Source organism: Sebastes fasciatus, chromosome 20 (genome assembly GCF_043250625.1).
Source record: "Sebastes fasciatus isolate fSebFas1 chromosome 20, fSebFas1.pri, whole genome shotgun sequence".
Classification (NCBI taxonomy): Eukaryota; Metazoa; Chordata; class Actinopteri; order Perciformes; family Sebastidae; genus Sebastes; species Sebastes fasciatus.
In genome coordinates this window covers 12,325,404-12,352,710 of record NC_133814.1, presented here as the reverse complement: position 1 = coordinate 12,352,710, position 27,307 = coordinate 12,325,404, and the positions used below count along the sequence as shown (strand labels likewise).

Here is a 27,307-nt window from a genome sequence, read left to right as displayed (position 1 = left end):
GAAGTGCTGATACACTAGAAACATAATAATGCATTTGGTGGTTATGTAGTCGTACTGGTAATGCAGGAAAGCCAGTCCCATGGCGCCTTGCAGGTGAGCAAGGCCGTGGTAGTCGGTGTAGATGAGGTCAAAGGTCAGGGGCGTCTGGATTGGACAACTGCCTCGGCCTGGTGCAGCACCTACCAGGCTGGATCAATCACAATAAACACACAGTTGTCAAATAGTCAGTTAACTACTAAAATATGTTTATTCATATATGTAATCAGTACTTTCCAAATACACATCATATTTTGTGTCAGATGAACATAGTGGTATATGACAGTGGTGCCAACCTGTGGAGTTGGTGCTGTGAAGTGCTGAAGGTCAGATTGTGACCCAGAATTGTCAAACAGGCGCTGAGGTCGGCCCACTGGACCAGCTCCCCTAGCGGACCCCCTCTCTCCACCAGGGCTGCAAAACGCTGGCCAACACTCCCAGCCAGGGCCCCGGGATAAAGCAGCACCTAGAGGGTGGGAGGTAGGGACGTTATAAAGTCTAAAATCCATCTTAAACATATGTTGGGATTAACGTCTTGCTGGTTATACCCTCATCTGTGTCGAGACTGTCTTGTTGCTGCTCTGCTTCATCCTCAGAGCAGCCTGTGTCCACCGCTCTGACATCCTTTCCACTCTGGACCGGATGAAGTTCACGGCAGGACCGCTGTTGTTGCTGATGACCTCATACAGTGGGCTCAGAGTTGTGCGTATCTCAGCCTGTGTACAATCGGTAGTGTGAAAAAGTAGGATAGTGCAAAGTGTACATCGGATAGAAAAGAGTAGTGTAGATCATGAGCTTAATTTGTACCTTCTCTGTGTAAGAGTGAGATTTCGGGTGCCATGGCAGCGCAGAATGGTTTCTTCCGAGATGAGGGGGACAAAAGTCCTCTATTTGGCTCAGGTAGGTCAATATGGAGCAGGTGGTACCATCCACCCCGTAAAAGGCATAACAGGGGTCTGACTGCCAACGGGCCCGCAGGAACTGCCACGGAGACAGATGTTAAATCAGACAAAATAACGAGGCACATTCTTAGTAATGTACAGTGTTAATAACATATTCCAATACCCATTATGTTAAAATGGTATTTCCATATCCAGCTCATACTGGGAACTAAATATTGAATCTTTAAAGGGACTGTATGTAAGTTTTTACACATATAGATGTTTTTTTTTATAATTTTTTTATTGGCAATGTGTGAATAGTTTGTAACCTAACCTTAAAAATGAGACCTTTCGTGACTTTCTGGTTTTTCTCTATCAGCCTGTAGACCGCTTTTAATGTGGAGAATGCAGGAAGTGTTTTCCGGGAAAATCCAACGGATGTGACGTCATGCACGCTTCAGGGCTAAAGGTGCAACCATAGCTAACGTTCGGTTAGAAATGGAGTCTGCTAACGCCAACAAACGACCAGCAACTCAGACTCCAACACAAACGCCACGGAAGCTAACATGATGCCCGTCAGTCACGCTCAGTCTCGTATATGTTGCGTCATTGTTTTGATGCGAGCGCGAGCAACAGGATGCTGACTGTCTCTGACTTAACGGCCACAGGTGTCACTGTTAACAAGCAATTTCTGATTCTTACATATAGCCCCTTTAAGTCGAAGAAAGCACTTCAGTACAGCCGTAACAGTGCACCGCACACACAGAGCCATTAAGTTTATGCTACCACATATATTTCCACTTTCTCACCTCCACTTTCTCCGCACACACCGGATACGCGCGATCCATTGGCACCTCACACTTCTCGTTGGGCCCTGTGGGTTAAGATATTAGCCGTAACACACACTCAGTTTTTCTTAATGTGACCATTTTGAATGTATCATTATTCCACGAGTAACAAAAAGCACATTGTGGCTTTACCTCGACGTGGGTAATGAAGAACAGTGGATAGTAACTTTGATATACAACCTCTCGACTGAAATGTTCACAATGAATAGCAGCCATCAGCGCGATGTAGTGCGGTGCTGCCATGCGTGTAAGAGGCATTAGAGTAGAGGCAGTGTGTTCTCAGAGGCCCTTTTCCCGTAAGCCCCCCCACCATCTCTAGCCAATGTCAATCAACTGGAATGAACACACACACACCTGACCCACCTGCCTCCTACCAAACATACCCTTTTTTACAATGCCAGCCCTCGCCAAAATACACAGTCCTTAACTATGTAAAACAACGTAGTAAAACAGAAAAGAGAGAAAAAAAGATAAGAAAACCCGTAGCCCCGAGGTGTGAACGCCTAAAAACAGTGATATGCTATAGGAGCAACAGCAAAAAAAGTGCTCCCTCTGCAAAAACAAGAGTATGAGTAGACAAGTTGGTGAAAGGACTCCTGGGTAATTCGGTCGTATTTTATGGGTGTGAGGTAATGTGAGAGGCGGAGGGTAAGGGGGGCGAACAGGCTGGTGATGGGGTTAGTGTGTGTTCGTGTGCATGCGGGTGGCATGTGTGTGTCGTCAAGTGCATACCCTCACGGTATGGTGTCTGTGTGGCCCCGGCTTTATGAATTCCCTTTTTCAGGAAGGGAGGTAAGCATGTCATCCCCCCCCCACACACACACACACACACACACACACAACCCCTCGCGTGCCAACCCGGGTGCGTAGCCCGACTCTCACCTGACACCTCTCTGGAGGGTCGTAGCGTAGATTGTAAACTTTTTTTCCTCCCCATGGCCAGTTGATCGGCACTGCCTCTGAGGGACTTGTTAAACTTCTATTCAAGGACTTCATCCCCCATAACCACCTGCACCCAGTGCCCTTTAACCCCCCCTCCCATTCACACCCTCCATTATCACAGCTTGTTAATTTCACTGTGTGGTTAACCTCTATTGAGGCTATGAACCGTGCATTTGGCTCGGAGTATCACGCTACCACTGCAGTAAACCACAGAAAAGCTTGTCATTATTGAAGCTGGCAGCATGCGGTGGAGTGGGGAGAGTGTATTTATTTGGCGTAGCCAGGACGTTAAAGCATATTATAACTGGAACAAACCCTAAAATCTCTGTTTTAGCTCGGACAATGAGCTGCTTTTAGCAAAGTGCATCGTAAAATTAAAGCTAAACCAGGCAAGATTTGTATGTAATAGCCTAATACACCTGTATAAATCTCACTGTGGGGCCCCAGTCAGACTAATCTAAACCCCATAGATCCACCCTATCTGCTGAAATCAAATTCTGTTTTGGGGTATGTACTAGTCCACCCACAGGACATGACAAATCAAACCTAAAGACTGAGATACAAAACTGTCTCCCAAACTCTCCATCCAGAGAAAAGTGGGCGCACAGGGGCCGGTTACACAAAACACCTCAAGTTAGGATTTTAAGTTTGAGTTAAGGTTTCCATAAAATGTTCACTGAAGTATTTAAGTCTTGGTCTTATACTTAAGGGATCCCTGAAAGTTCGATAAACCGTTGCACAAAAGACCTTAGCAACCAAAGTAACGAAAAAACTTCAAGTACCTCTGACTTTAGCATAACCGCAACAAGGCTGAGTTTATGGTGATTAATGAAGAAAATGAGTGCACGGTGAGTTTCAAACACCATAACCCGTCTGCTGAACATCATGGTGAAGTTCCTGTGAAGTTCCCTTTTTTTTTACTATCTATAGGCCAACTTTGTGAGGCGAAAACACACAACAGGTATCACCTGGTGCATTCAAATGGGGTCAAATGGGGCCATGTTGGAAAGTTTCTGAAAGCTCAGAGTTCACGAGTTGTGACGTGTTTGTTGACGTTGTCAGACATTGTCATGGAGGCCATGGAAGTTCATTTTTCAGTGCATAAGTTAATATATTGTAATTTGAGTCATATATTGTTTTTCTTTGAAATTTTATAATAGGTCTGAGGAAAATGTTGATATTCCCAAATGCCTCATATTTTTCCTCTGTTATTGTGCCTTTGCATTTACTGCATTATGTTACCCACTTGCTAGCTTGCTAAAATGTTAACCTCTGTGGCTTCTAGACGCCGACAGTAACGTTAATATTGTCGTTGCTTAGCAGCAATAATGCAAGCAAACAAACGGTCTCCATAGATTTTACTACTGTAAAATCTCTTTCAATCCAGAAAATGTGGGATTTTGTGCAACACCCTTTTAGTAAGTCCCTCAGCTAAGAAGAAATTAAGTGTCATACTTAAGGAGAAAACTCAAGGTGCTTTGTGCAACCGGAACCAGATCCTTTGTCTGTTTTATCCTTTTTAGCTTCCTTCATATCATAGAGCATCGTAGTTATGAGCGTGCTGTTTGAAAAATCATTGATATCATGTCATAAAGCCATATTTTTCTGGTATAAAAACAAAACTCTAAAATCAAAACCCCTCCAAAAGTAATAAAACATCAAAATCAAATAATTTAAGGCAAATTCCATGTGATAAAAGGGGCTTTACCTGTGTGTAGTCTGAGGTCATCGTGTGGTGGTGGTGGTGGTGTGTGAGACTGATGGTGTTGGTGACGGCTGAGCTGGTCGAGCCTCTGAGACACTCTCTTCAGCTCCCTCTCCACCAAGCGGGCTAAGCCTTGCTGGTCCTGTCTAAAGCTGGAAAACAACCCCCCACATGTAACCACGCTGTATGAAGAAATACAGTAAGCTATATTCTGTTGTTTATATGTTACAGATGTTGTTGAATACCTCTGCAGCAGCACACTGAGATCATCTCTGGTCAGCTCGCTGACCTGTCCTCTCTCTCTGCTCAGCCGCTGCACCTGAGTGCTCAAAGCCTCCAAGCGAAGAGCCAGCCTACGAAAGCCGAGACCTCGCTGACCTGGGACATAAAGTACGTACAAAACACGTCATGTCATGTACATACCATATCCCTATCATAATGTTTAAGTAGTAATATGGTGTATTATGTCATGGCAAATCCTGTTCTGTGCATCATGAAACAGCAGGGTTGTGTAATGCTATTTTCTTAACCTGATCTGCTGCAAATGAAGCAGCAAATTATGGCTATGTGTATTTTCCATGTTCCCTGTAGGGGGTAATGGCATCTAGTCGGGGAATTTTCCTGAAGGACTATTTCATGACAGATAAAGATTGCCATAATATCTGACAACAAAATATTGTGAGTGTAACTAGAGCTTCAGGGGCGGCCCACACACACGCACACACACATACACATACACATACACTCATATACAGTAGATGTATAGGTGTTTTTGTGAATGTTTCCACGGACACCTTCATGGTTGAAGGTTATGCTCAAACTGCTGACATCAAGCTATTCGAAAACAGCCCATTTACATTGATTTTCGTTCGTTGTGCATGCATTAACCCAGGGTTCCCAAATTGTTTCTGGCTTGTGACCCTTTAAAATAATGCTCTCAATGCTCAATGTCTTTGCAACCCCTCGTCACTGGAAGTAACCTTGATGCAGAAATGAGTTGTAAGCGGTTTAGTTTTTCATAGTTTTAGAGGGCTGAGGAGGTGAAAGTGTCCCAATATTTTACAAGGAGAAAGAAAATGACAATTTAGAAAAAATAAAACTATTTTATGTAACATAAATATCTATTATTTCAATCATATTTCTTCATATTTCATATTTCTTCAATTCTTCATATTTTCTTTCATGACCCCCAGGTTGGGAACCACTGTCTTAAACAATAGTAAAGTGTATTCAAAGAAAAAAGACTTCCAATATTCACAATTTTGCTATGAGGCCATAAAATGTGGGTTACAGTGTCTATATACAGTGTAATTACTGTTTTTAACGAACAATGTTAAATGAAAACTCTACAGTACGTCTTGTACAGTATTTTCTCTGATAGGTCGTCCAGTGTAAAGTGTTTGACTGACTTGAAATACTGTTTTATTCTGCTAGTTGCCAGACAATCTACGGTCGTTACCAGACATACCATAACTGTAAAAAAAAAAACTGTGCGTTTTAAAAGCGTGCTGGATGGAGCTTAAATAAGCTATTCAAGATCCAGGATGTCTTGATTGAAACATCTGAATGAGGCAAAAAGGAAAAGTGTTGGCAGTGAGGAATATTGAGTGTTATATTGGGGGGGGGGGGGTTGCTGGGGTTGATTTGAGGTCAGAGTAAGGATCCCCTCGGGGAAAGAGCTTTAACCTGTGACACACAGTAAAAATCCACCAGACTGGTGATGTCACCTCGTCTCTGTTTGCTCAGCTGACTGTCAGCGTATCACTACTTGCATGCCCAGGGGCCCTTTGGGCACAGACGCAATGAAAGATGAATGGGACAGAGGAGGTGGGGTCCTGTAATAACTTAATGCCAGTTGGGTGAGATAACTATATGACCAAATCATTTAAAAACTCATAAAGATGTGTGTGTGTGCAGCTTATAAAATGATGTGTGGGTACGTGTGTGCAATACTCACTTGTCATCACACAGTAGAAAATATAGTTTAAGTTGTTACTGCATATTGTCAGATCACATGGAGAAAAAAATATGCAGCACAAAGCTCCTTATGTGTTTTTATAATAATAATAATATGTTATAATTAAATAATAATAATCCACTTATATTAACTTCCTCAGTGTCAGAATCAACATATTTATTTTTCATGGAGGAAATCAGACTCAGGTTTATAAATCAAGAAACATAAATATAAAGTTGAAGAAAATTACAATAAAAATTTAAAAAAAATACTATAAAAATAATTACAATATATCTACAAATTGAATGAGACAATTCAGTTTTATGTCATTGCGTATCATCAAGTTCAAGTCTGTTAAAAATAATTAGAACTATAGTGATGTATTTATATATTCTTTTATTTTATATTTAATATAGGTTACATTTTATTTCTTTATTTTAACTTCTGCAATATTTTATGTTTTAGATTACCATTTCTACTTTCGTGTTTTCCTTTTTAGACATTTTTAAATAGTTCTGTGGGATGTCACTGCCAGCGTATTTTATGATTGAGTAAAACATCAAATGACTTGGTCAGACGACAGAGACTGAGCATTTGGTCAGTTTGAGCTGGATTAACTTTGTGTGCTGACCGCATGTGGTATGTTTTCCAACACAACTGTCGCCGGGTGGCTTTTTGTACACAACTCGTGGTGGGTCCTTCAAAGCACCGAGCAATGTGGGTCTGTGGCTGAGATGTACCGGTGGTTTATATTGTCTGCTAAAAAAACAACAACAATTGTCCTAGAATTTGAGAAGAAAAGGATTGGGATGTTTAGATAACTAAACATCAGAATAAAAAAAATCCTGTTTAGATTAAAAAAAGTCCTCTCACGTGAGGACTTTGAAACAGAATTATCTTATCTAAGTCTTTCACAAAAGAGAGTTTGTTCTGTCTAAAGTTAAACCTGTTTATCTTATTATTAACCCTCATAAAATGTCTACTTTAATTAAATGATAATAATAAATTGGTTTCTAATATGGGTTCCATATAATTCAGAATCAAGTTACTCTGAATTAAGGAACTTCCAAAAAAAAAAAAAAACATTCAAATGATACAACCACTGTTAAATTATTAAATCAAGATTTCTGATAAAAGCAACAAATAATAACCCATTGAACACAAGTTAGAGTCCGCTGGAACCACTTCTAACACAGAGTGGAGCTTGCTGAGTCTATTTCCAAAAATGTTTCCTGATGATGTTTAAGAATTCCTGGAGGAGACGAACGGCGCCAGAATAATGCTAATTTATTCCTCGGGTGTAAAAGAAAGAATTCAGATTTTACAGAAAAACGCACTCTGGAGGAGATTGTTGACAACATTTGTCTCGTCCTTGTAAACCAGGAAGAAAGCTTTTAAATACTCTCCTTTAGGGAAACAGTTTAGCCAGACAATTGAGTTGAACAGGAATATCTTGGCCGCAAACCCACAACTGTCAGACACATGGGAGGACCCACCGCGAATTGTGTACAAAGCTTCATCTAACACTGGGAAGACAGTCGGATCAGAGTCTCATCCTCTGAAAATACAGAAAATCTCTGCTAAATATACACTGCTGCTGCCCTATTTCACCCAATCAATGCTTAGTATGAAGACAACACATGATCTGACTGAGATTATGTGATGGGTTTATTTTTGTTATTCATAATCAGTGTTTCTCAAACGCCATGGATGTATGGGTTGTATGTTTTTACCTGCTATTAAAAAAAGTTAGGGCTTCTGTTATTTCTAACAAAAGTCCACTTCTAAACTAAACTGTGTGTGTGTGTGTTTTACCTTGTTCCTCAGGTGACCTCCCAGCAGGTTCATCCCTGGTCATCTCTAGTGGCACCCAGAGGCTCTGGAGTAGCAGGGTGAGCACAGACAGACACAAGCAGAGCACCAGGCATCCACTAGAGGGCACAATACACACAGAAAAACCTCTTGAAATGCTAAAGCAAACAAGTCAGTGGTTCCCAAACCCCTTTTTTGTCTGAACTCAAGTACCCCATGGTGCAATTTAACACAGTTTATACATGTTTTTTTGTTACAATATTTTTTATGTGATTGAACTATATTTGGGTCGGTTTGGTCAAGTTTGCATTGGCACTTCTATCTTGGAGAGCAGAAGCTTTAAGTTTCAAAGATTTATCCATTATTTTAAGCTAACGATTTCAAGAATTCATCCATCACTTTAAGCTCACAATTTCAAGCATTTATCTATTACTTTAATCTATCAATTTCAAGTATTTATCCATCACTTTAACTTGCCTGCTCACTTGCTAACTAGTGTTCAGCACACTTTCAATTTCAGGTTATACAGCTGACTCAATATGTGGTATACATATTTTTAATCAAATTATAATTTCTATTTTCTCAATCTCTTGCGCCCAGTCTTATGCATCATCTTTTTTTTTAATAAGCACAGACACAGCTGTAGGATAGGCTATACGCAGTAGAGTAAACAACCCCAGATATGTCATCAATATATTTTCTTAGTAGCCACTATTTATGAGCCACATATTGGACATGACATAAAAGGACACATTTTAATAATTTATGTCATAACCAACCAGTTAAATCTCCTTTTAACTTCATATATTTGATTTTATGAGCGGATCTAATGCAATAAAAGCGTACAGCCTGACTTCGCCTTTCGCCAAATACATGGAGAACTAACTTGTTCCATGACTTCACGTGAGGACCCTGGTGTGTCAAAACAAATATCTGAAGCGTGATGTGCCATTAGGAGCATGTGTCTGCTCACCGCTCACATGGGCTCCCAGCTTCAGCTTAACTGGTGCGGAGAGAGCAGTCGCTTCGCTCTCGCTTTTATCAGGCCAGTAAACCCACCCACCCTTACCCGAAGAAACACGGCGTAGCCAAAATCAAGTACATGTACAAATAGATTCAAGGCTCCCCTTGTGCCTATAAAGCTCCAGATTGAGATCCAAACAAATTATTTCCATTTCATTCTATCAATGGGCATTTCATCAAAGATGTCAGAGCACTCATCGCAACATTACGTCTTTGGTTACTACGGAAAAGTAGCAGAGCTGTAAAGCTGCACAGGAGAGATCATGTTAAAGAGGACATATGCTCTTTTTCAGGTGGGTCTCTATTAGAACGTGTTTACATGCTTCATTGTTCGAAAAACGTCCTCTGTCTGAAACGTCATTGGTCAACCGAACCAAACTCTTCTGACTCCGCTACAGCTTCGCTCTAACAAGCTTTGTTTGAGGGCGTGCCAAACTAGCTGCTAGACAATTTTCATTCAAATGTGTTACTTGGTGACATCATCACGTTACAGAAGAAAAGGCGGGACTTGAAGCAAGACGTTTTCAGACAGTTCAGGAGCAGTGTTTCTGTGGGGGAGAGTAACTCCCTTTCGTGTGGGCTTTGTAACTTTGCAGACCTTTTACATGCACAAAAAACTATAACACACTAAAGGAAAGGGGGAAAAAGCACAAAAGAATAATAGGTCCTCTTTAAAACAGATTACTTTGTATATATCTACTGTAGGTGATGTCATGTGCTGGTGAGGTCCAGCTTCACGTAAAAGGAAAATGTGATTACGGATATAATCATTTACACATTATGCTATCAGCTTTCAAAATGAGAAAGACATTTGCAATGTTTTGCTTTCAGCCAGTTAAAGTAAGTAAAGCAAAATATCGGTGCACACTGCAGGTGGCGGGCATGGATGAGGTACGGTGCATCAGTTACATACTCTCTACTGTACATTTTTACTACATCCTGGCCACTGATCTAGCGATGCTGAGCCTTACCTGCGTGGCCGCAGTGCAACATGCATGGCCCTCTGTTTGCAGGACACCGGATCTCACTGTCAAAACAAGGACATTGCAAATCTCAGTAAGTTCAACATGCTCAGTAATAAATGTAGTTATGTCTTGGGCAGAGAAAAACACAATTGCACTTTTGATAAACAATTACACCACCACCATTTTTGGGTTTAAGCACTAAAGGTCTCTTGTAGTCTTCAGACTTTATATTGCAAATGAATGGTCACACATTCCATGAATTGCATCAATGAAGTCTGAAGGCATAAATAGATTTCAAGTAATGCTGTTACCAGCATGACTGCATGAAAGCCTTTTCAGCCTGTGTGTTAAACATGTTCATTATAAACTGACAGAAATACTGAACTTAAACAAAAACAAACTGCTGCTGTGTGTCAATGTGAGACAGATACAGAGATGTCAACAGCTCAGCGAACAAGACAAACCAGCACATGGACAACCACACACACACACACACACATCCTCACCTCCTTGGGTCTCCGTCCCAGCCCACTGGCAACCATCAGGCCTGTTTTTCAAAACACACAAACTAAAAAAAAAGGGAAATAAAGTCGGGGCTGGGAAGAATCTCGCCTCTTTTTTTTGTCTCTTTTCGCTTTCTTTCCCTCCTTCTCTGGCCGTGTCTTTTCTCTGTCTCAGGGCCTATGGGTAGGCATCCTGCGGTTGTCAAGGTAACCTGACTCCCCTTTAAAGAAAACAATACCCAGAGTGCTGCTTAGGCCTTTCACGGATACAATGGAGCCCACGCTATTGGGTGACACAGTTTCTTTCAGTCTTTGCCGACTAGACTTAAGCCTCGGTTGTGAATTGATACTCAAGCAGGGAGCTCATTTAAATAGCTCAAATGGTGCAAACCTCTGGCACTGAATGGCACAATACAGACAAAAGACAGTACAAATTTAATGACAGTGGCAATAGTAAGCGTAATAATAGACCCAGAAAAATACCCAGTGGAAACTTTATAGATAACAATTAAGTCGTAATTCTGATTTACTGGGTCGTAACACAGATGTCAAATAATTCAATCAGACTTTTATCAGATTTATGTCTTTGGAGGTTTCATCTTGAAGTGCTAGAATGGGAATGTATGAGAGAGAAACCAAGTTATTAAGGGGTCTCACATTATTAAAAGATAAGTATGTTTCACTGAGCTTCAGCCGTAGTTTTTAGTTACAATATTGGTTTATTAAATCATGCACAACTTGCACTTTTGGTGACAAGGCACTAAAATTGGATTCAAGTAGAAAAGCCACACAGGTCGACAGATCAGAGTCTCCCAGGTACCTGAAGAGGGCGCCATAATGCCAAGGTGTTCTTGCAGAGCAGAGACTGTACTGGAAATTATGGAAAAAATGATGCTTCTTCTGTAACTGGGTGTAATATACATCTTTATGCTGATGATTCTATTTTGTACTGTAATGTGGATGCTGTGCATTCTACTCTTAAATCCCTTTACTGCTGCTTTGCTGTTTTCGATCATAAATTAGTCCTTAATACAGATAAAACGAAATTCATGCTTTTCACCAGAGCCAAAAATATTGATTATGATAATATCATTATCTCTACTAAACTAAGAATGTTACATATATTGAAAAAGTCACAGAGTACAAGTATCCTTGTTATTGGATCTACAGGTATGTGGAGGTAACTTTTGAATACCATGTGGCTAAACTGTGAGCAAAAGTTTTGGTTTCTTCTACAATAATAAAACATGTTGTCCTCTGCTTTGACGCTTATTGAGGCAACTTTCTCATCGGTCTAGGATTATGGTGACATTTTATACATGCTTCAGCTGCAAGTCTGAAGCCCCTGGATGCTTGTTGAGAGCTGTATGCTAAGGTTGGGTGGCCCTCTCTCTCTGTAGACACTTGGTTTTATTTATTTATAAGGCCCTGTCTTTTAATGTGGGCCCTTATCGATCACGCTCAAATGATTAGATTATGTTACAAGTGCCGGCTGTTTTCACTGAGCTTGGAAAATCAAGTTTTTCCCATTGTGCACCTACAGCATGGAATAACATGCAAAACAATCCAAAGCTTTCTTCACTCTTATCCGTAGGGCAATTTAAATTAAAAATGTTATCCCATTTAACTTCCCGTTGTTTTTGTTTTAGCTGATTAATTTGCCTTAAATTATAATTGCTTTATTTATTATTAAGTTTCCTATTGGTGTTTCTTGGTGCCTATGATTGTTTGTTTAATATTTTTTTACTTGGCTATATTGTAAATGAGGTCTCTACCTCAATGTATTTTAAAATAATAGTAAATAATTGTAAAAATGGTATAATGATAATGGTAAAAAATTAAATTAAAAATAGTAAAAAATAAAAATGGTATTGTGATCTATTTAAAGTTGGCCTTCTGAGAAGGATGATCATGAGAATGCACATGCAACAGTAATTAGGAGGACTGCAGAACACAGTGCCGTACAGCACGCCGAAAGGATCAGCTGACACACAGCGATGCTACAAACAGGGGAGTTCTTAGGAAAAAGGCCATGAACACAATTAGCAGTCAAATTAAGGGCCCAGATGCCGTATTGTACCAAACACCCCTGAACAAGTAAGCAGCCACAACAATGAACCCTGATTGGCTGACAGTACCAATGTCAGTTGAGATAAACCTGCCAAGTGGAGGCTACAGGAAGTCTTCTAGCTGCAATTAGACTCTACACATCACACCGTATACGGAGAGGGATCTATGACTTTGAGAGCTCCAACTAAAGATTATTTTAATCATTGATTATCTCTTGATTATGTTTTATTAATAAACTAATCGATTGCCCTAAAATATGCCTTATTTTTTGCCTATTTACATACATTTCTGCACATTTGTCTGATGAACGGCAAAAAGACAAAACACAAATCATTCCGCAATAATAAGAGCAAAGAAAGTCCTCAAATTTGAAAAGCTGTCACTGGCAAATAGTTTCATTTTTACAGATTTATTGTATTGTATTTAGGCTTTATTTAGCCCGCTGCACAGTGCAACTTACTGCCTTGTTCGAGGACAACCACCGAGAGACAAAATAACTGCACATTTCACTTTGCACGAACACATACTGTAAATCTCTCTAGGCTATAAATGTCTATTTAATTGTACAAACATCATTGTATGTCTAACTCCCTAATTAAGTTGTATTTAGAGTGAAACCCCAGGGGGACCACTTTACTAACTGGTACAGGATTGGCCAGATCTTGCAGGTATGTTTCAGGTCCTGGTTCTGTGTCGTCTTACGGGTGTAAACAAGTCTGTGTGCACCTGTATGCCTCTTTGCATGTGTTCAGTAGTGTGTGCATGTGAGGTAGGAGGATGGGGTGGGGTTACTGGAGTGATGTCACACATTGTGTGTAGGAGAAGCAGGATCTGATGAGCATAAACCTCCATAAGCTAGGACCTAAAGGCTTACTGGCTTTACACCCATCTGTCTCTCTCGCTCTCTCTCACACACACACTCTCACACACACATACACACTTGCATGCACACCCACCCATTTTACATGCATCTGGGGTTACTAATACATGTTTTATGTTTTAGACTGTGCAGAGGAATGTGAAATCATCATAGTTTCTGCAGATTATCATGTGACATGGTGGTTGCGCTCTTCTTTCCAACATACTTTAGTGCCAAATTGATTAGCACAAGCTGTTTAAAGTAGCCAGAGGTTGTGGGGCGTCCCCTTTGGCTTTGAGGAACTCGTGCATCTTCAAGAGAGACAAAATACAATCATGAAGAAGTCTAATATTGTGTCATGGATGCCGAGATGTTGATGGATTTCTCTTTTATTATTAAAGTAAGCTTCCAGCCAAATGAGGCTAAATCTTTGGCTAAGGTTTAAACACACACATATATCATTTTGCAGTAAAAGGTCGTAGTAAATGAGGACGTGATAAACATCAGCCGTGTTTACGAGGGACAAAACAAGGCCGAACAACATTTTACTCTGAGTCCTGGAAGGCAATGATGGCTCCACAATTTAATTATCAGTAATAAGTGTCATGTGTTGGACGGCTGTGTTTTGGCGGGTTGCTTTGAGCACAGGACAAAGGCAGGGTTTGTTGCCCTTGCTGGGGTAGGCTACTTCCTGTCCTGTCCCAGTGCCATCACTAATTTCACAATCTGCAAGTTAAACAAGAAAAATCAGATACTGTGATCTGATCTGCCATGTAACCTGATCACATCAGTGAAAAATGTGGCTTCTAGAAATAAATCATGAAAGAAACTGGATAATGTTTGTGTTTGGTGCACAATTTGGTGGTTTTAATATCTTGTGGTGTTCCTATACTCGAGCATCTAAAACCAAGGAGCTGATCTTTGATTTTAGACGGAAGCTAGAGTCAGCCAAGGAGTGCATCATTCATAACGAAAATGTAGAAATTGCAAGATCTTACAAGTACTTGGGCACGTATTTGGATGATCAACTTAAATTTGATGTCAACACTGAGGCTACGGAAGGTATTTTAGCATCTTCTGGTCATGTGCTTTTCAGTGAATTTTCTCTGTTGCCGTCATGGACGTCGTTACGGTTAACCGGTTTGTAAAACTAACCGCTATTCTAGATCGTTTATCCCCTCTGCAATAGGATTATTGAATGCTCCTTAGATTTGATATTTCTTATGGACTTTTATCCTTTTACGGTCACAGATCCTTTTATCCTTTATTAGACTGATCCTTCTGTTGTTCTTGTTCAGTCTGTTTATTTATTAGTTAGTCTAATTTACATCAGTAATCATTTTAGCTTACATATATTGTTGTTGTTGTTGTGTGTCACTATGTTTTATCTATGTTTTTTATGTACAAGCTGCTCCAAACTAATTGCCCCTAGAGGGATTAATAAAGTTGTTTGAATTGAATTGAATTGAGTAAGCATATGTTATGGAGGTATGTGGATATAATCTAGTTGTTTTTCTTATTTCACCCTCTTTAAATCGTCTTTTTTAACAGAAGTTCTTGTGAATGAGAGAAGTGTCTATAAACAGTGTATATATTATTTTAAGCAGTCCACCCGAACCATCAAACTGTACAACACCTCTCTAGGGGGGACAAAAGAGGACGGTCTGCAGGACAGATAATAATGCACTATACTCACTTTTAACAGTCTGTTCTGCACTATATTCACTTTTTTTAATAGTCCTGTATCACAGCTGTTACCCTGCACTATATTCACTCTTAACAGTTTTCTTAATCTCCTTGTATTTTTATACCAGGTATATTTTTTTGTACTTTGTACTTTGCACTACTAACTTTTTTACTGCCTTTTTTTACTAGCATGTTTTGCACTATGGAACTGTGATGCTGGAAACTTGAATTTCCCTCTGGATCAATAAAGTTACTATCAATCTATCCATCTATCCATCTGCAGCTCCAGCAGCTCCAGCAGCACTGACAGACCGTAACGAGGTTTGGAGCCACTGCGCATGCGCGAAGGCAACTTAATATGAACACTGCTGCACGTCTCAAGACATCTCTCCATCCAGGTAAGGATAACAGCAGTTTACTCGCTGTCAGCTACTTCTCATTTGCTTACCAGTCTTCAGTGTTGAGCAGTAGAGGTTAGTCTTCTTCCTTTGCGTTTTAAATGCATCGCTTTTCCCACAAATTCAAGCCGAAATCACAACTCCAAGACAGACAGACAGCCCGCGGACCAGATGAAGTGGTAACATTCATGCTAGCTGCTGCTGTAACCTTAGCAACACATTATTATTACCAGGTTGTTATGGTTACTCGGTTGATATGTGCATGGCTTCGTGTGTCTAGGCTGCTAGTTTGTTCTGTGTGTGTCTGGTTTAAGGTTTTTGTTAGCTGCTTATACGTGCACTGACAGGAGCAGCTTGCGGGCTAGCTAATGCTACAGCAAATGCTAACTTGGCAAGTGTGAATGGAAAAGGGTGGATCAGATTTACTGTTAAATACCCTGTGAGCCGTGTGCACCACGGTGTGCACAGGTTACTATCACCTCTGCATGGCTAGCTGGCGTTTATTAGGTTATACATACGACTACAGTTCGTGCAGCTTTGCGTGCATTTTGCAGATACTGTAATGTTAACCTACAACTCAGGGGTAATGTGGCAGACACTGTAACGTTAGCCGTTTCTCTGCAAAATGTCTTTGTATGTGCATTTTGCTTTCTCCTCCAAAGTGCTTGATTCGCCTACAGCAACGTTACCTAACCTTGTCATGTCCAGTTGTGCAGAGGGACAGTTTAATAATACCAAAAAGCTTTTACTGTAGTCAGCTTCCTTCTCCATTCAGTGCATAAAGTGTTCACATTTAATTTGCAATAGATATATAGCTTTATTATTATAGTATTTTTGCAAAGTATTTGAGCAAATTGCATGAACACACTGATGGGAGCTGTTAGTGCTCATTCTATGCAATATGCAGTGTAGCTGCCAACTCATTGTCATTTCTCATCTATTGTACAGATGGTAGCCTGTATGTGTAGACTAATATACATATGCATTATGTAAGTTAAGCAGGTTAACCTCTTTTCAGGATCAGGATGGATACATCTATATCTGTTTTTATGTTTGTTTGTGTTTTTTCCCACTCACAATGTTGTTTGAAGAAGTCTTTATAGATATTTAAATCAATATCCTCCTCACAAACACTAACCATACACTTCCATGCAACACACACATACACACACTTGTCTTTTTTATATTTACTGTATTGTTATTGTTTTTATTATATATATCTTGTCCTAATTGTTTATCACTATTATGTAGTCATATTATTTCTTTATGTTAATCTTGTCTCTAGGTGGAGGCTTCAGATAAGCCCAGTGTTTTTTTTTGCCTCTTCCTGCACTGTATATTATTTATTTATTTTTTAGTTATGTTGTATAGTCTTAAATTGTGCAAAACAAATAAACAATACATACTGTATTCATAACATTAGAGAAGGGTTTCTCAGACTTTTTAGGGCCAGTGAGCCGTTACAGGGCAGGACCCGCTCTTAATCGTAACACCGATTAAGCACATGCTTACTACCATTTCTACTCTTAGATTACATTGGAAGTATTTGTATTCTAAAACGTTTCAACCTAAATATGAAACCTGTTTCATAGTGATGAACAGAAACACATTCCAGTTTGAATCATGAGTAGATGAGATGAGATAATCCTTTACTAGTTCCACAGCAGGGGAATTTGCAATGTTATTAAATGTTAATACCACTGATGTACCTTTTAAACAGAGGAGGATTTTATTCAAATTGCATTTGGACTCAACTTGACAGCGTTTATAGAAGACATGATCCGATACCATCTTTTCCTTCCAAATACTGATTCCGATACTGAACTTGCGGTATCGGCTGATACCAAGTACCGATTCGATACCAGCTTGATAAAAATACACATAGTTTTTGTTGTTATTATTATTATTAAACAGCTGTTTACTACTGACCATGAATGGATTTGATATGATTACTATCTTTGTTGTAATACCTGGCTCAGGTTAAATCCTTTGTAATACATTAACAGATTTACTACTGTGAAATATTCTCAAATGGCTGACATTTTCCTCGCTCTGACTACTACTACTAAGAAGAATTGATTTCTGGTTAATTAAGTTGATTTGTTTTCTGGGTTGATAAATTATGGTATCGGATAGGTGCTTAGACTGGCGTACTTTCCGATACCTGATCCACGAATTTTGGCGGTATCGGACAGATTACCGATACTGGTATCCGTATCGGAACAACTGTAATTTATAGCCCACATTTCAAGTAATTGATCGTAAAGCTTTCAGAAAATGAACAGAAGCAAGACAGACATAGTCCTAATAAATCCAGACATTTAAACTTACCAAAAATTGACTTAAAGTAAGTGCTTTAACTTAAAAAATAATTCACTTATTGCTGTGTGTCACAATCATATCAGAGTTTCTATTGGCCCAAAGCTAACGTGTGTGGGAGTAATTTACACAATATGCTTGTTTTATTGGTGCAAATGGTCTCCATCTGCAGATATGCACTTTTTAATGATACAGCACAATTTTATAATGTATAGCAAATTGCTTTGCGGACCCCCTGACACAGTGCCACGGACCCCACTTTGAGTCATATTGGCATGGATGCTACTCTACTCCGCAGGGCCAGAGCACCAACATCCTGTTGTTTATGTCAAGCCTTCCTGTACAGTATGCAAAGTTAATTTGTCATCATGGGGTAAGTGGCCCAAGGTTAAATTAGCTAGACTAATGTTTAATTGCTGGCCAGTTGAACCTTATGGAACCTAAGCTAGTGGGGTTTGGCGTCTTACTCAGCAGCATTTTAAGTTACTGTAGCTGTAAGTTCTGTATGCTTCCATGCCTCCATGTATGTATGTATGCACACATGATGGGTTGAGTTTGGCTTTGGTTCACTGGACCTCCGTACATCTAAGTGTTCTTAGAATTGAGAGCGTATATTGCCTGTTTCTGACAACGTATTTAATCTAGAACTGCAAGCTATTAAATTATTAAATTTATCACCAATTGTTTTGATAGTCGATTAATCAGGTTGAGTAATTTTTTAAGAAAAAAAGGATACAAATTATCTTATTCCAGCTTCTTAAATGTGAATATTTTCTAGTTTCTTTACTCCACTATGACAGTAAACTGAATATCTTTGAGTTGTGGACCAAACAAGACATTTGAGGACGTCATCTTGGGCTTTGGGAAACACTGCGTGACATTTTTCACCATTTTCTGACTAGTTATAGACCAAACAACTAAGAAAATAAATGACAGATTAATCTACAATGAAAAAAATCGTTAAATGCAGCCCTAATTGACTAAAATGTCTAAAGTCCTTTTGCTGGGTCTGGATTCAAGTCTACCTTTGTCAAATGTAAAATGGCAACACGTAGTTAAACATACCCACAAAGTAGGACAGTTAATCTCTCTACAGACTCACCATAAACTTTAGGTTTCCAGTTTTACACTACATGCAGTAATATATTGGTATGCACCTCCATGTGACTTGTTGTAAGGCAATGTGAAATGATGTGATGATTTTATGACTGTCATTCCCAGTATATTGCGAGTGATCTTTGGACATGCATCTCCATGTGACTTGTGTGTGTGACATGATTCGATGCGGTATGCCAACCATTCTCAGTAAACTGTATATTGCACATGATCTTTGGACATGCATCTCCATTTACCTTGTGGGTAAGCGTAGCGGGAAATGATCTGATTTATTGTATCACAGTCCCTTTTTAAAATATATAACTTTTACAGCATACACAAAGTTTGTATTTCCCTCACCACGAGAGATCCCAGTTTAATTGCTTTAATATCAAACTTTGCCCGGCCAATTAAATGTGCCCCTGACATATTTGTGTGCATCACAGGACATCTGAAGTTGTTTTGTGGCTGTCATGGTATCACTAAGATAGCCTAGTTGCACCGCATTCCATTCAAGCTACGGGTTTACTTGTTTTCGCTTCAGATGAAATGCATGATGTACATGCTCTTTTCCATTTGAAGATCTTAACCGGAGCACAAATCTGATTAGTGACATTTGCTTATGTTGTTTTACAGTACATATTTGCTGTGGCCATTTTGTAATACATCCCTTCTAACTTGTTACAAAAGCATCTTTTATGTCTACTTATAAGTCTTATCCCAAGTCTATGTATTATCCTCAACTAATTGATGTCATAGTCTAGGATGTAGCCAGTTATATAGGAACTGATAGGCTTGTAGAACTCACCAAGGACTTGTTTGTAGGTTGAAGAGATTTTACAACGTTTATCTTTTTTTTTTTTTGCTTACTTTGCAGTTATTTATCTATTTTTTATGATGATACACATTAATCTCTTTTTTTCCTTTGTGTCTTCCAGTAACCATCATGGACAGTTAAGAAAAATAGGCTAGCAAAAGGTTAGCAACACCCCGGAGCGTCCCTCCTCTCTTCCCACTCAGGCAGTCCAGCAAGTTTCCAGCACCATGGCTGAAGAAGACTATGGCAGCTTCGTGGACTGGAACCAGATGGGTGATCTGGCCAAGAGCAGCGGGCCCACCAAGGTAGACTGTAAAGACCTGAAAGAGTTCAAACAGATGGCACGGCAGGGTTACTGGGCCAAAAACCACAAGCTACGGGCGCAAGTCTACCAGCAGCTCATCAAAGCCATTCCCTGTCGCACGGTTACCCCAGATGCAGAAGTGTATCGTGACATTGTGGGGAATGCGGCCACTAAGAAGCCCTCCTCCCACTTCCCACTTCCAGAGTTTGTGGATGGAAGTCCTGTGCCGCGGTACAGCCTGAAGACGGAGGCAGTAGCCTCAGCCCACCAGATTATCAACTGCGTGGCTGGACAGTTCCCAGATATCTCCCACTGCCCATCACTACCGGCTGTTGCGTCACTGCTCCTGCACTTCAGCACAGACGAGGCTCAGTGTTTCGAGCATGTCAGCCGCATACTGGCCTGCAACGAGCCCGGCAGACGCCTGCTGGACCAGACGTTCCTGGCCTACGAGTCTAGCTGCATGACTTTCGGCGACCTGGCCAACAAGTACTGCACAGCCGCCCACAAACTGATCGTGGCCACAGCCCAGGATGTCCTCGAAGTCTACTCAGACTGGCAGCGCTGGGTGTGGGGCGACCTGCCTTTCAGCCATGTGGTCAGGGTCCTGGACGTCTACCTAGTGGAGGGCTACAAAGTCCTCTTCCGCGTGGCCATAGCATTGCTCAAGTTCTATCGCAAGCATAAAGCAGGCGCTCAGGTAGGCCAGGGCAACCAGCAGCAGGATTCAAGCAAAGTTAAGGCGGACATTCAGGCTTTCGTCAAGGGCATCGCCTCCACCGTCACGCCCGACAAGTTGCTAGAGAAGGCCTTCTCCATCCGCATGTTTAGCCGGAAGGAGATCACCCTGCTGCAGCTCACAAATGAAAAGTCCCTGCAGCAGAAAGGAATCACTGTCAAACAGAAGCGGTATAGTTAACAATCTGATTCTTATGTGGTGAATTGAGCAATCTGTTGCCTTTTTTTATTTAGAAAATAGGCTGCTTCTAGTGACCTTACTTGGCACACCTACTGTACACCTAGTTTCAGTTCTATACTAGGTATACAGTAGAATCCATCACATGGATATCTTGCTGATCTATAATATATTTTTTTGTTATTATTATTATCTCATTTGATAATTATTCAGCTCGGCAGATTCTATATAATTTTGAATGTCCTGTTCTTTTTAAGCTTTATACTCTGGCATGGTTTGAGTTGCTCTTGCATCCTTGTCTCACATGTTCTTGTTTTCCTTTTTGTTTGGTTTCTGCCACGTCTTTCCTTCCACCATGTTGTGTCTCATCTTCACTTCACTCCTGCTTTTACTGCATTGGTTATTTCAGTTCCAACAGTACTAGGTGGGTTCTCTTCTCTATGCTACTCTTCACATCCATCTGCATTTCTTTCAAATAGCGCTCCTTCACTCGATCATATAATCAAAGTATTATTTATAAAGATTTATGCATCACCAACTGTGCGATCGGCCTCACACTCTGTGCCTCTCCATCTCTTCCTGTGTTCCTATTTCTTGGCTTCTCCAGGCGGAACGTGCAGCTGGCACTCAACCCCGACACCTTCTCCTCAGAGATCGTCAGCGCCAAGGAGATGCGGGACATCTGGTCGTGGATCCCCGAGCGCTTTGCCCTGTGCCAACCACAACTCCTCTTCACAACCTCCACCCATGGCTGCAGCCTGAACAGGTATCACCTTCGACACATTAATCCAGCTTTTGGTTGCTTTGGTTGCTGATTTTGCAATTGAGCCTTTGAATTTGATTTATGGACAAAAGGCTGAACGGAAATATAAAAGTAAAGCTGTAAAGCAAAAAAAAATAATTCCAGAAAAGAAGGGGGGGGGAAATTGCAAATAAGGAAAAAGATGTGGAGACTGCTGTCATGAAGTCAGTTGTGTTTTTTTCCATTATTTATTTATATTACGCGGAACACAGGTAATTTAATAGATGAAGATTTGTCAAGCTTTTTTGATTTTGTTTTGTACCTTTTATACCTAAACCTGTTCTATACACAGAACAGACTGTCTGCAGTAACCAGCAGGCCTGCCATTGTGGAACAGATATAATTAGTCTTTAATAAAGTAATTAAGAAGCACATGTGCTTTAGTAAATCTACCAACCCAAAGTTTAATTCTTAGATCCAGTGTGTACAGTATATAAAGTAAGTTGAATTAAACTGTCACATTTCCCTCCAGATTCTACTCACATTGTGAAGGCTACGAACCCACGCTGCTCCTCATCCGGACCATAGATGGCGATGTAAGCAACACTCACACAGACAGCAAACTCCCATAATTCCCCCCATGTTGAAGGGAATTAAGAATGCACATTATTATGATGGAAAATGTATACATAGGATATGATTACATCCTGATAACATATCGTTGGATATCTGATGTTATTTGATGATAATTTTGATGCAGCTCAGATCGGTAAACTATCCTAATAATCAGGTGTTATGGATAGCCAAATATAGTGTTAAATATTAAGTAAAACTTATATTATGATATCAGCTTTACTCTCTGACATTTGGTACAAAGTGAGCAGAAGTGGACTCCAAACAAAGCCGTATTTGTAACCATCTCATAAACCGTTAGACACTTCCTATTTCAAACTCTTTTGGATATCAGTCAAAAGGGGAAATGTTAGTAAATTGCTGACTGCAGCTGCACTCATGTTTGGTCAGCAAAATCCCAAACTATTGCAGTGTGTACTACAGGCACTTCTGTACTGACCCGCACATGGTTAGTCAGTCAGTGATTATTTAAATTTTTTCAAATAACTAGAAAGGTTCACTGTAGCTTCGTGCATTTCAAAATGGACTCCGGTTTTATTCTCGTCCTGGACTCTGTGAATTGGTGTCAGAGGTTGTGATTACAACGGGTGTCATATGATTGGATTATGGTGCTACAAACAGATCTCAGCACGAACATTGGCAGCTTACAGAGAGCAATCTTCCACTAATTAACTTACCGTCCTCTAAGTGTTTTAGAGAATGAAGTCGTTGCAGAGATATCAAAGAGATAAACCCACTGTTGTTTTGCCTCAGGTGTGTGGAGCCTTCCTGTCCACAGATTGGGAGGAGCGGAAGAGAGGAGGCAACAAATTGAGCTTCTTTGGCACAGGGGAGTGCTTCGTCTTCAGGGTGAGTTTACAATCGTGACTTACGTGTTTCCTTTCAGCAAAAAAAATATCTTGTTTGTTCATTTAGGTAAATCTGAAGAAGGTTTCTGGGGATCAACTGAAGGGAGAATGTTTTTATTTTGAGCAGTACCACACTATAGCCACCAGATGGCACCATCCACTGAGTTTTCACATATCAGTGTCACTGGTAAAGCCTGCCTAGTAGGTCATAATTAACCCTATTGGCATTGCCATGTCTGCAAAAACAACCACACATCCTGCTCTTCTGCTTTGAGCTTTAGCTATATTAATAACACCTAGGGCTAGAAATAGCACAACAGACCGGCTCTCTAATGCCTTCTGAATGAATTATTTACTGGGTATCCGTGTTGATGCTCAGCTGTGGGCTGCCTGAGCCAGAAAACACCGTCATCATCTCACGCACTAATACTTAAAGCACACACGGATCGGAAACTCCCGTAACCTGATCTAGTAGTATCTGGCCCGGCCCTCACCTGACACCAGGAGAAAATGGAGACAGTCGGCAAGGACCGATGACGTCTATCAGATGTTTTTTTTATTTATTTCATTTAATCCTTTATTTAAACGGGTAGTCTCATTGAGATCATGATCTCTTTTTCAAGAGAGACCTGTGTGCAAGAATAAACATCTACAGTTAAGAAAAGCAATTACCATTGGAATTGCAACTATTTGGGTATAGTCTATTGATTTTAGGTTCAATGTTTTTTTGCAGCTGCTTACATTATTAAGGGCGTAGTATTTGAAATCAGTTTAAACATACGGTACAGCTAATGTTACAATATCCTGTGACCTGACAGTAAGTATTTATATGAGACCACAGAGCAGAGTTAATGAGGCCGTTTTGGTAGTAGAGTCTTATAGATAAATAACATACCATGCAACTCCCTTGTGTTGGTTAAACATGTGCAGCCAAGGGTGGGAGAAACAGAGGAAGGAATAAATATATATTAGGGCTGTCAAAGTTAACGCAAATTCGTTTTTACGCCACTAATTTCTTTAATGCAATCGATGTTTCGAAGGTTGTAGCGGGCTCAGTTTTAAAGCTAGAGTGAAGATACTGACATCATATGAAACAAGAAAACAGGTCATACTAGCTTGTCGGGAAGGAGACTAAATAACGCTCCAAACTTGCGCCAAATTTTGGCGAGGAAAAACTGTCATGGCCATTTTCAAAGGGGTCCCTTGACCTCTGACCTCAAGATATGTGAATGAAAATGGGTTCTATGGGTACCCACGAGTCTCCCCTTTACAGACATGACCACTTTATGATAATCACATGCAGTTTTGTGGCAAGTCATAGTCAAGTCAGCACACTGACAGCTGTTGTTAACTGTTGGGCTTGAGTTTGCCATGTTATGATTTGAGCATATTTGTATGCTAAATGCAGTACCTGTGAGGGTTTCTGGACAATATTTGTCAATGTTTTGTGTTGTTAATCGATTTCCAATAATAAATAAATAAATATGTTTGCAGCAAGCATTTTTGCCCAATAAATCCTTGACAAATCTCCCTTTTAAGGTACATTTTTAAAAGATAAAAAATATTTGAATGGATTGACAGCCCTAATATATATACATATATTTTTTGCCAAAGCAAAATAGTAGTCAAGTCAATCTCTTATGTTAATTATCAGGGTTTTTAAGATAGTATTATTGTCACATTGTATAGGTGTGATACTACGGAGCCCATTAAGGGTCACAGCAAGATGTTTTTTGAGGACTACTTTTGCTTTCCTTGCAATATGTATTGCGTTCTCTTGCAATACTTTTCTTCTTCCATTCCTTCTGAGTGATGCAGTACGTCTATTTCCGCTCAGTCCCCCCAGAGCAACGCCGCAGTATGGATCATGTGTGCACTGCATGTTGTATCGCTCAGAAGGAATGGAAAGAGATAAGTTATTGCGAGGGAACGCAGAAGTAATCCTCAAAAAAATTATCACGGTTACCCTTAATAGGCTCCGTATGATACCGTTAAGAAAATGTTCTCATGTAATTAAATGTGCAGTACTACTCCGTTCAATGTGTGATGCTCAGGTGTGTAATCGATAACGAATTGCTGTTTCCCTCGCTAGATGAAGCCAGAGATGGAGCGCTACGAGTGGGTGGTGATCAACCACCCTGAGTTGGCCTCCTCCATCAAGACTCAGGACCAGGAAGACACAGCCTCCTCTGAGGGGCAAAACTCCGACAACAATGGCTTACAGCAGCCAGAGAAACCCGTCGGAGAGCTGTCGCCCTTCCTCTCCGCCCGCCACTTCAACCTCACCTCCAAGAATACTTCCATGTTCATGGCCGGCAACTTTGACTCCATCATAGTGGGTGAGTGGATTAGTACTGTCTCTTATTGTTGTGTTTTTGGCATTTCTTTTCTCTTTTTATGTGGTAGAGAAACGTAGAGGATTTTCAGTTATGCAGCAGCCACAGTGGAGAGTTTTCAACTTTCATTGAACACATTTAACAGTAAACTTTCCCCACATTTAACACTACATTTTTGATTTAACAATGTACTGTGAGAGTAAGAGAATCGTAGGGTGGGATTTTTTTTTCAAGTGAAAACCATTAGAAGAAATGCTAATTGTACTTACTAACTTATACACACTGTGTGCCCTTGTGCTCGATCAGGTGGAGGCGACGGCAACGCTCTCTACATCGACTCCGAGCTCAACCACGGGCGCGCTGGCAGGTGCGCCACCTTCGACAACCCGCCCCTGTGTGCTGAGAGCTTCCAGGTTTCACTGCTAGAAACGTGGGGCTTCCAGGATGCCATGGCTTCATAAAGCTGTAGACACAAACACACACACTACACGTACATACATGTAGATCCATACATGCATATTCATGCTCATGCTCATGCATTTTAACACTTCATCATGTTAAAGCAGAAAATCTTATTTAAAGATTAAAAACAGATATGAAAATGTCCAGCAAAGTGTTAGAGGTGGAAAACACAGGTATGCAAACAGAACTACGTCCGTCCTTTAAATTCATATACGATTAACTCTTTTTTTATTTATTAATGTAGTTAATCCAAATTTTCAACGTGTGAACAAAAATGTTTGTGTTTATTTTTGTAATTTACAGATTTGTATTATGGTGTGCTAATTATTTTAAAGTGTCTGGTGTATGAAAGAAGTCAGGATCAGCTCTTGATGAAGCCAGTTTATTTACATTTTTTTTTTTAATATATTGGATGCGGTTTGTTCATGTTCATGCCGAGCTGAAACATTTGAATTTCTGAATGTAAATTCAGTCTTTTGTGTTCTGTGGTTCAGCTCAATCTGCCAAATTTACTGTCTAGCTATCGCTGCAGTCCTTAAAAAATATGATTAACTAGGCGATAATGTTTAAAAATGTGTGAAGTTTATTTGGTGAGATGTTTTAAAAAATGTTGGAAAACTGAGATGGACGTAGTGACGTTACAGGTCAACTAAGTTTTCGGTCAAGTCCTGATGACGCATTTACCCCCACTTCGATTTGCTGTACTTACAGTACGTGGGAGATCTGCTGATGAATTACTGTGGTAAATGTTTGTGAATACCAGTGGTGAATTTGAGTGTTGCCATTTTGCACCGTATGTCAAAGCTTTTCTTTTGAACGAGTGGCGGTTCCTCCTTTTGTAAAGTATATTAATGTGAATAACAGAAGAAACTTTTTAAGAGAAAAAAAAAGAGATGTATGTGGTTTACAAGTAATGGAGATAAATTCAGTTTTCTCTTCTTCCTACCCTTTTCCTGCTACATCCGTCCTTTCCAGTGTGAAGATGGTTACAAAAGAAGTCCAAAATTGTGCCCTGTTGGCGAAGTATTGTTGGGGAGGTTATACACCCTGTTTGTATCTGTATGTTCAAACATGTGCTCCAGTGAAATATCATTTGAGTAACTACAGATGTATCCTACATGTGAAAATACAGCAATATGCTTTCAATAGA

The 27,307-nt window shown here is 40.2% G+C and overlaps 2 protein-coding genes across 6 annotated transcripts in view; one reads left to right on the top strand and one right to left on the bottom strand.

Moving 5' to 3' along the window:
* The window catches only part of LOC141758576 (alpha-1,6-mannosylglycoprotein 6-beta-N-acetylglucosaminyltransferase B-like), a 20,905-nt gene extending 5,029 nt beyond the window's left edge, over positions 1–15,876 (bottom strand). The window contains exons 1-11 of one of the 3 annotated variants that reach the window (XM_074620126.1): positions 15,736–15,866; positions 10,676–10,737; positions 10,176–10,231; positions 8,185–8,300; positions 4,658–4,790; positions 4,416–4,564; positions 1,727–1,791; positions 844–1,017; positions 585–752; positions 333–502; positions 56–187 (exon numbers count right to left, since the gene is read on the bottom strand). In XM_074620126.1, the coding sequence (XP_074476227.1) occupies positions 56–187; positions 333–502; positions 585–752; positions 844–1,017; positions 1,727–1,791; positions 4,416–4,564; positions 4,658–4,790; positions 8,185–8,300; positions 10,176–10,201 (1,133 nt within the window). In that variant the 5' untranslated portion in view covers positions 10,202–10,231; positions 10,676–10,737; positions 15,736–15,866. Of the gene's footprint in view, positions 1–55; positions 188–332; positions 503–584; positions 753–843; positions 1,018–1,726; positions 1,792–4,415; positions 4,565–4,657; positions 4,791–8,184; positions 8,301–10,175; positions 10,232–10,675; positions 10,894–15,735 lie in introns of all 3 variants that reach the window. The other 2 variants (XM_074620125.1, XM_074620127.1) reach the window with 2 other exon arrangements.
* Positions 4,668–27,307, top strand: tbc1d24 (TBC1 domain family, member 24). 3 transcript variants are annotated; one of them, XM_074620131.1, is made up of 10 exons: positions 4,668–4,802; positions 8,197–8,261; positions 15,571–15,685; positions 20,038–21,129; positions 21,546–21,560; positions 21,744–21,902; positions 22,411–22,474; positions 23,265–23,360; positions 25,452–25,698; positions 26,002–27,307. In XM_074620131.1, exons 4-10 carry the CDS (start codon positions 20,144–20,146, stop codon positions 26,154–26,156), a joined length of 1,722 nt encoding a protein of 573 aa, XP_074476232.1. In that variant the 5' UTR covers positions 4,668–4,802; positions 8,197–8,261; positions 15,571–15,685; positions 20,038–20,143; the 3' UTR covers positions 26,157–27,307. The 3 variants fall into 3 exon arrangements, with proteins under 3 accessions (XP_074476232.1, XP_074476234.1, XP_074476233.1); XM_074620133.1 differs by lacking the exon at positions 21,546–21,560; XM_074620132.1 differs by lacking the exons at positions 4,668–4,802; positions 8,197–8,261; positions 15,571–15,685 and adding an exon at positions 15,712–15,864.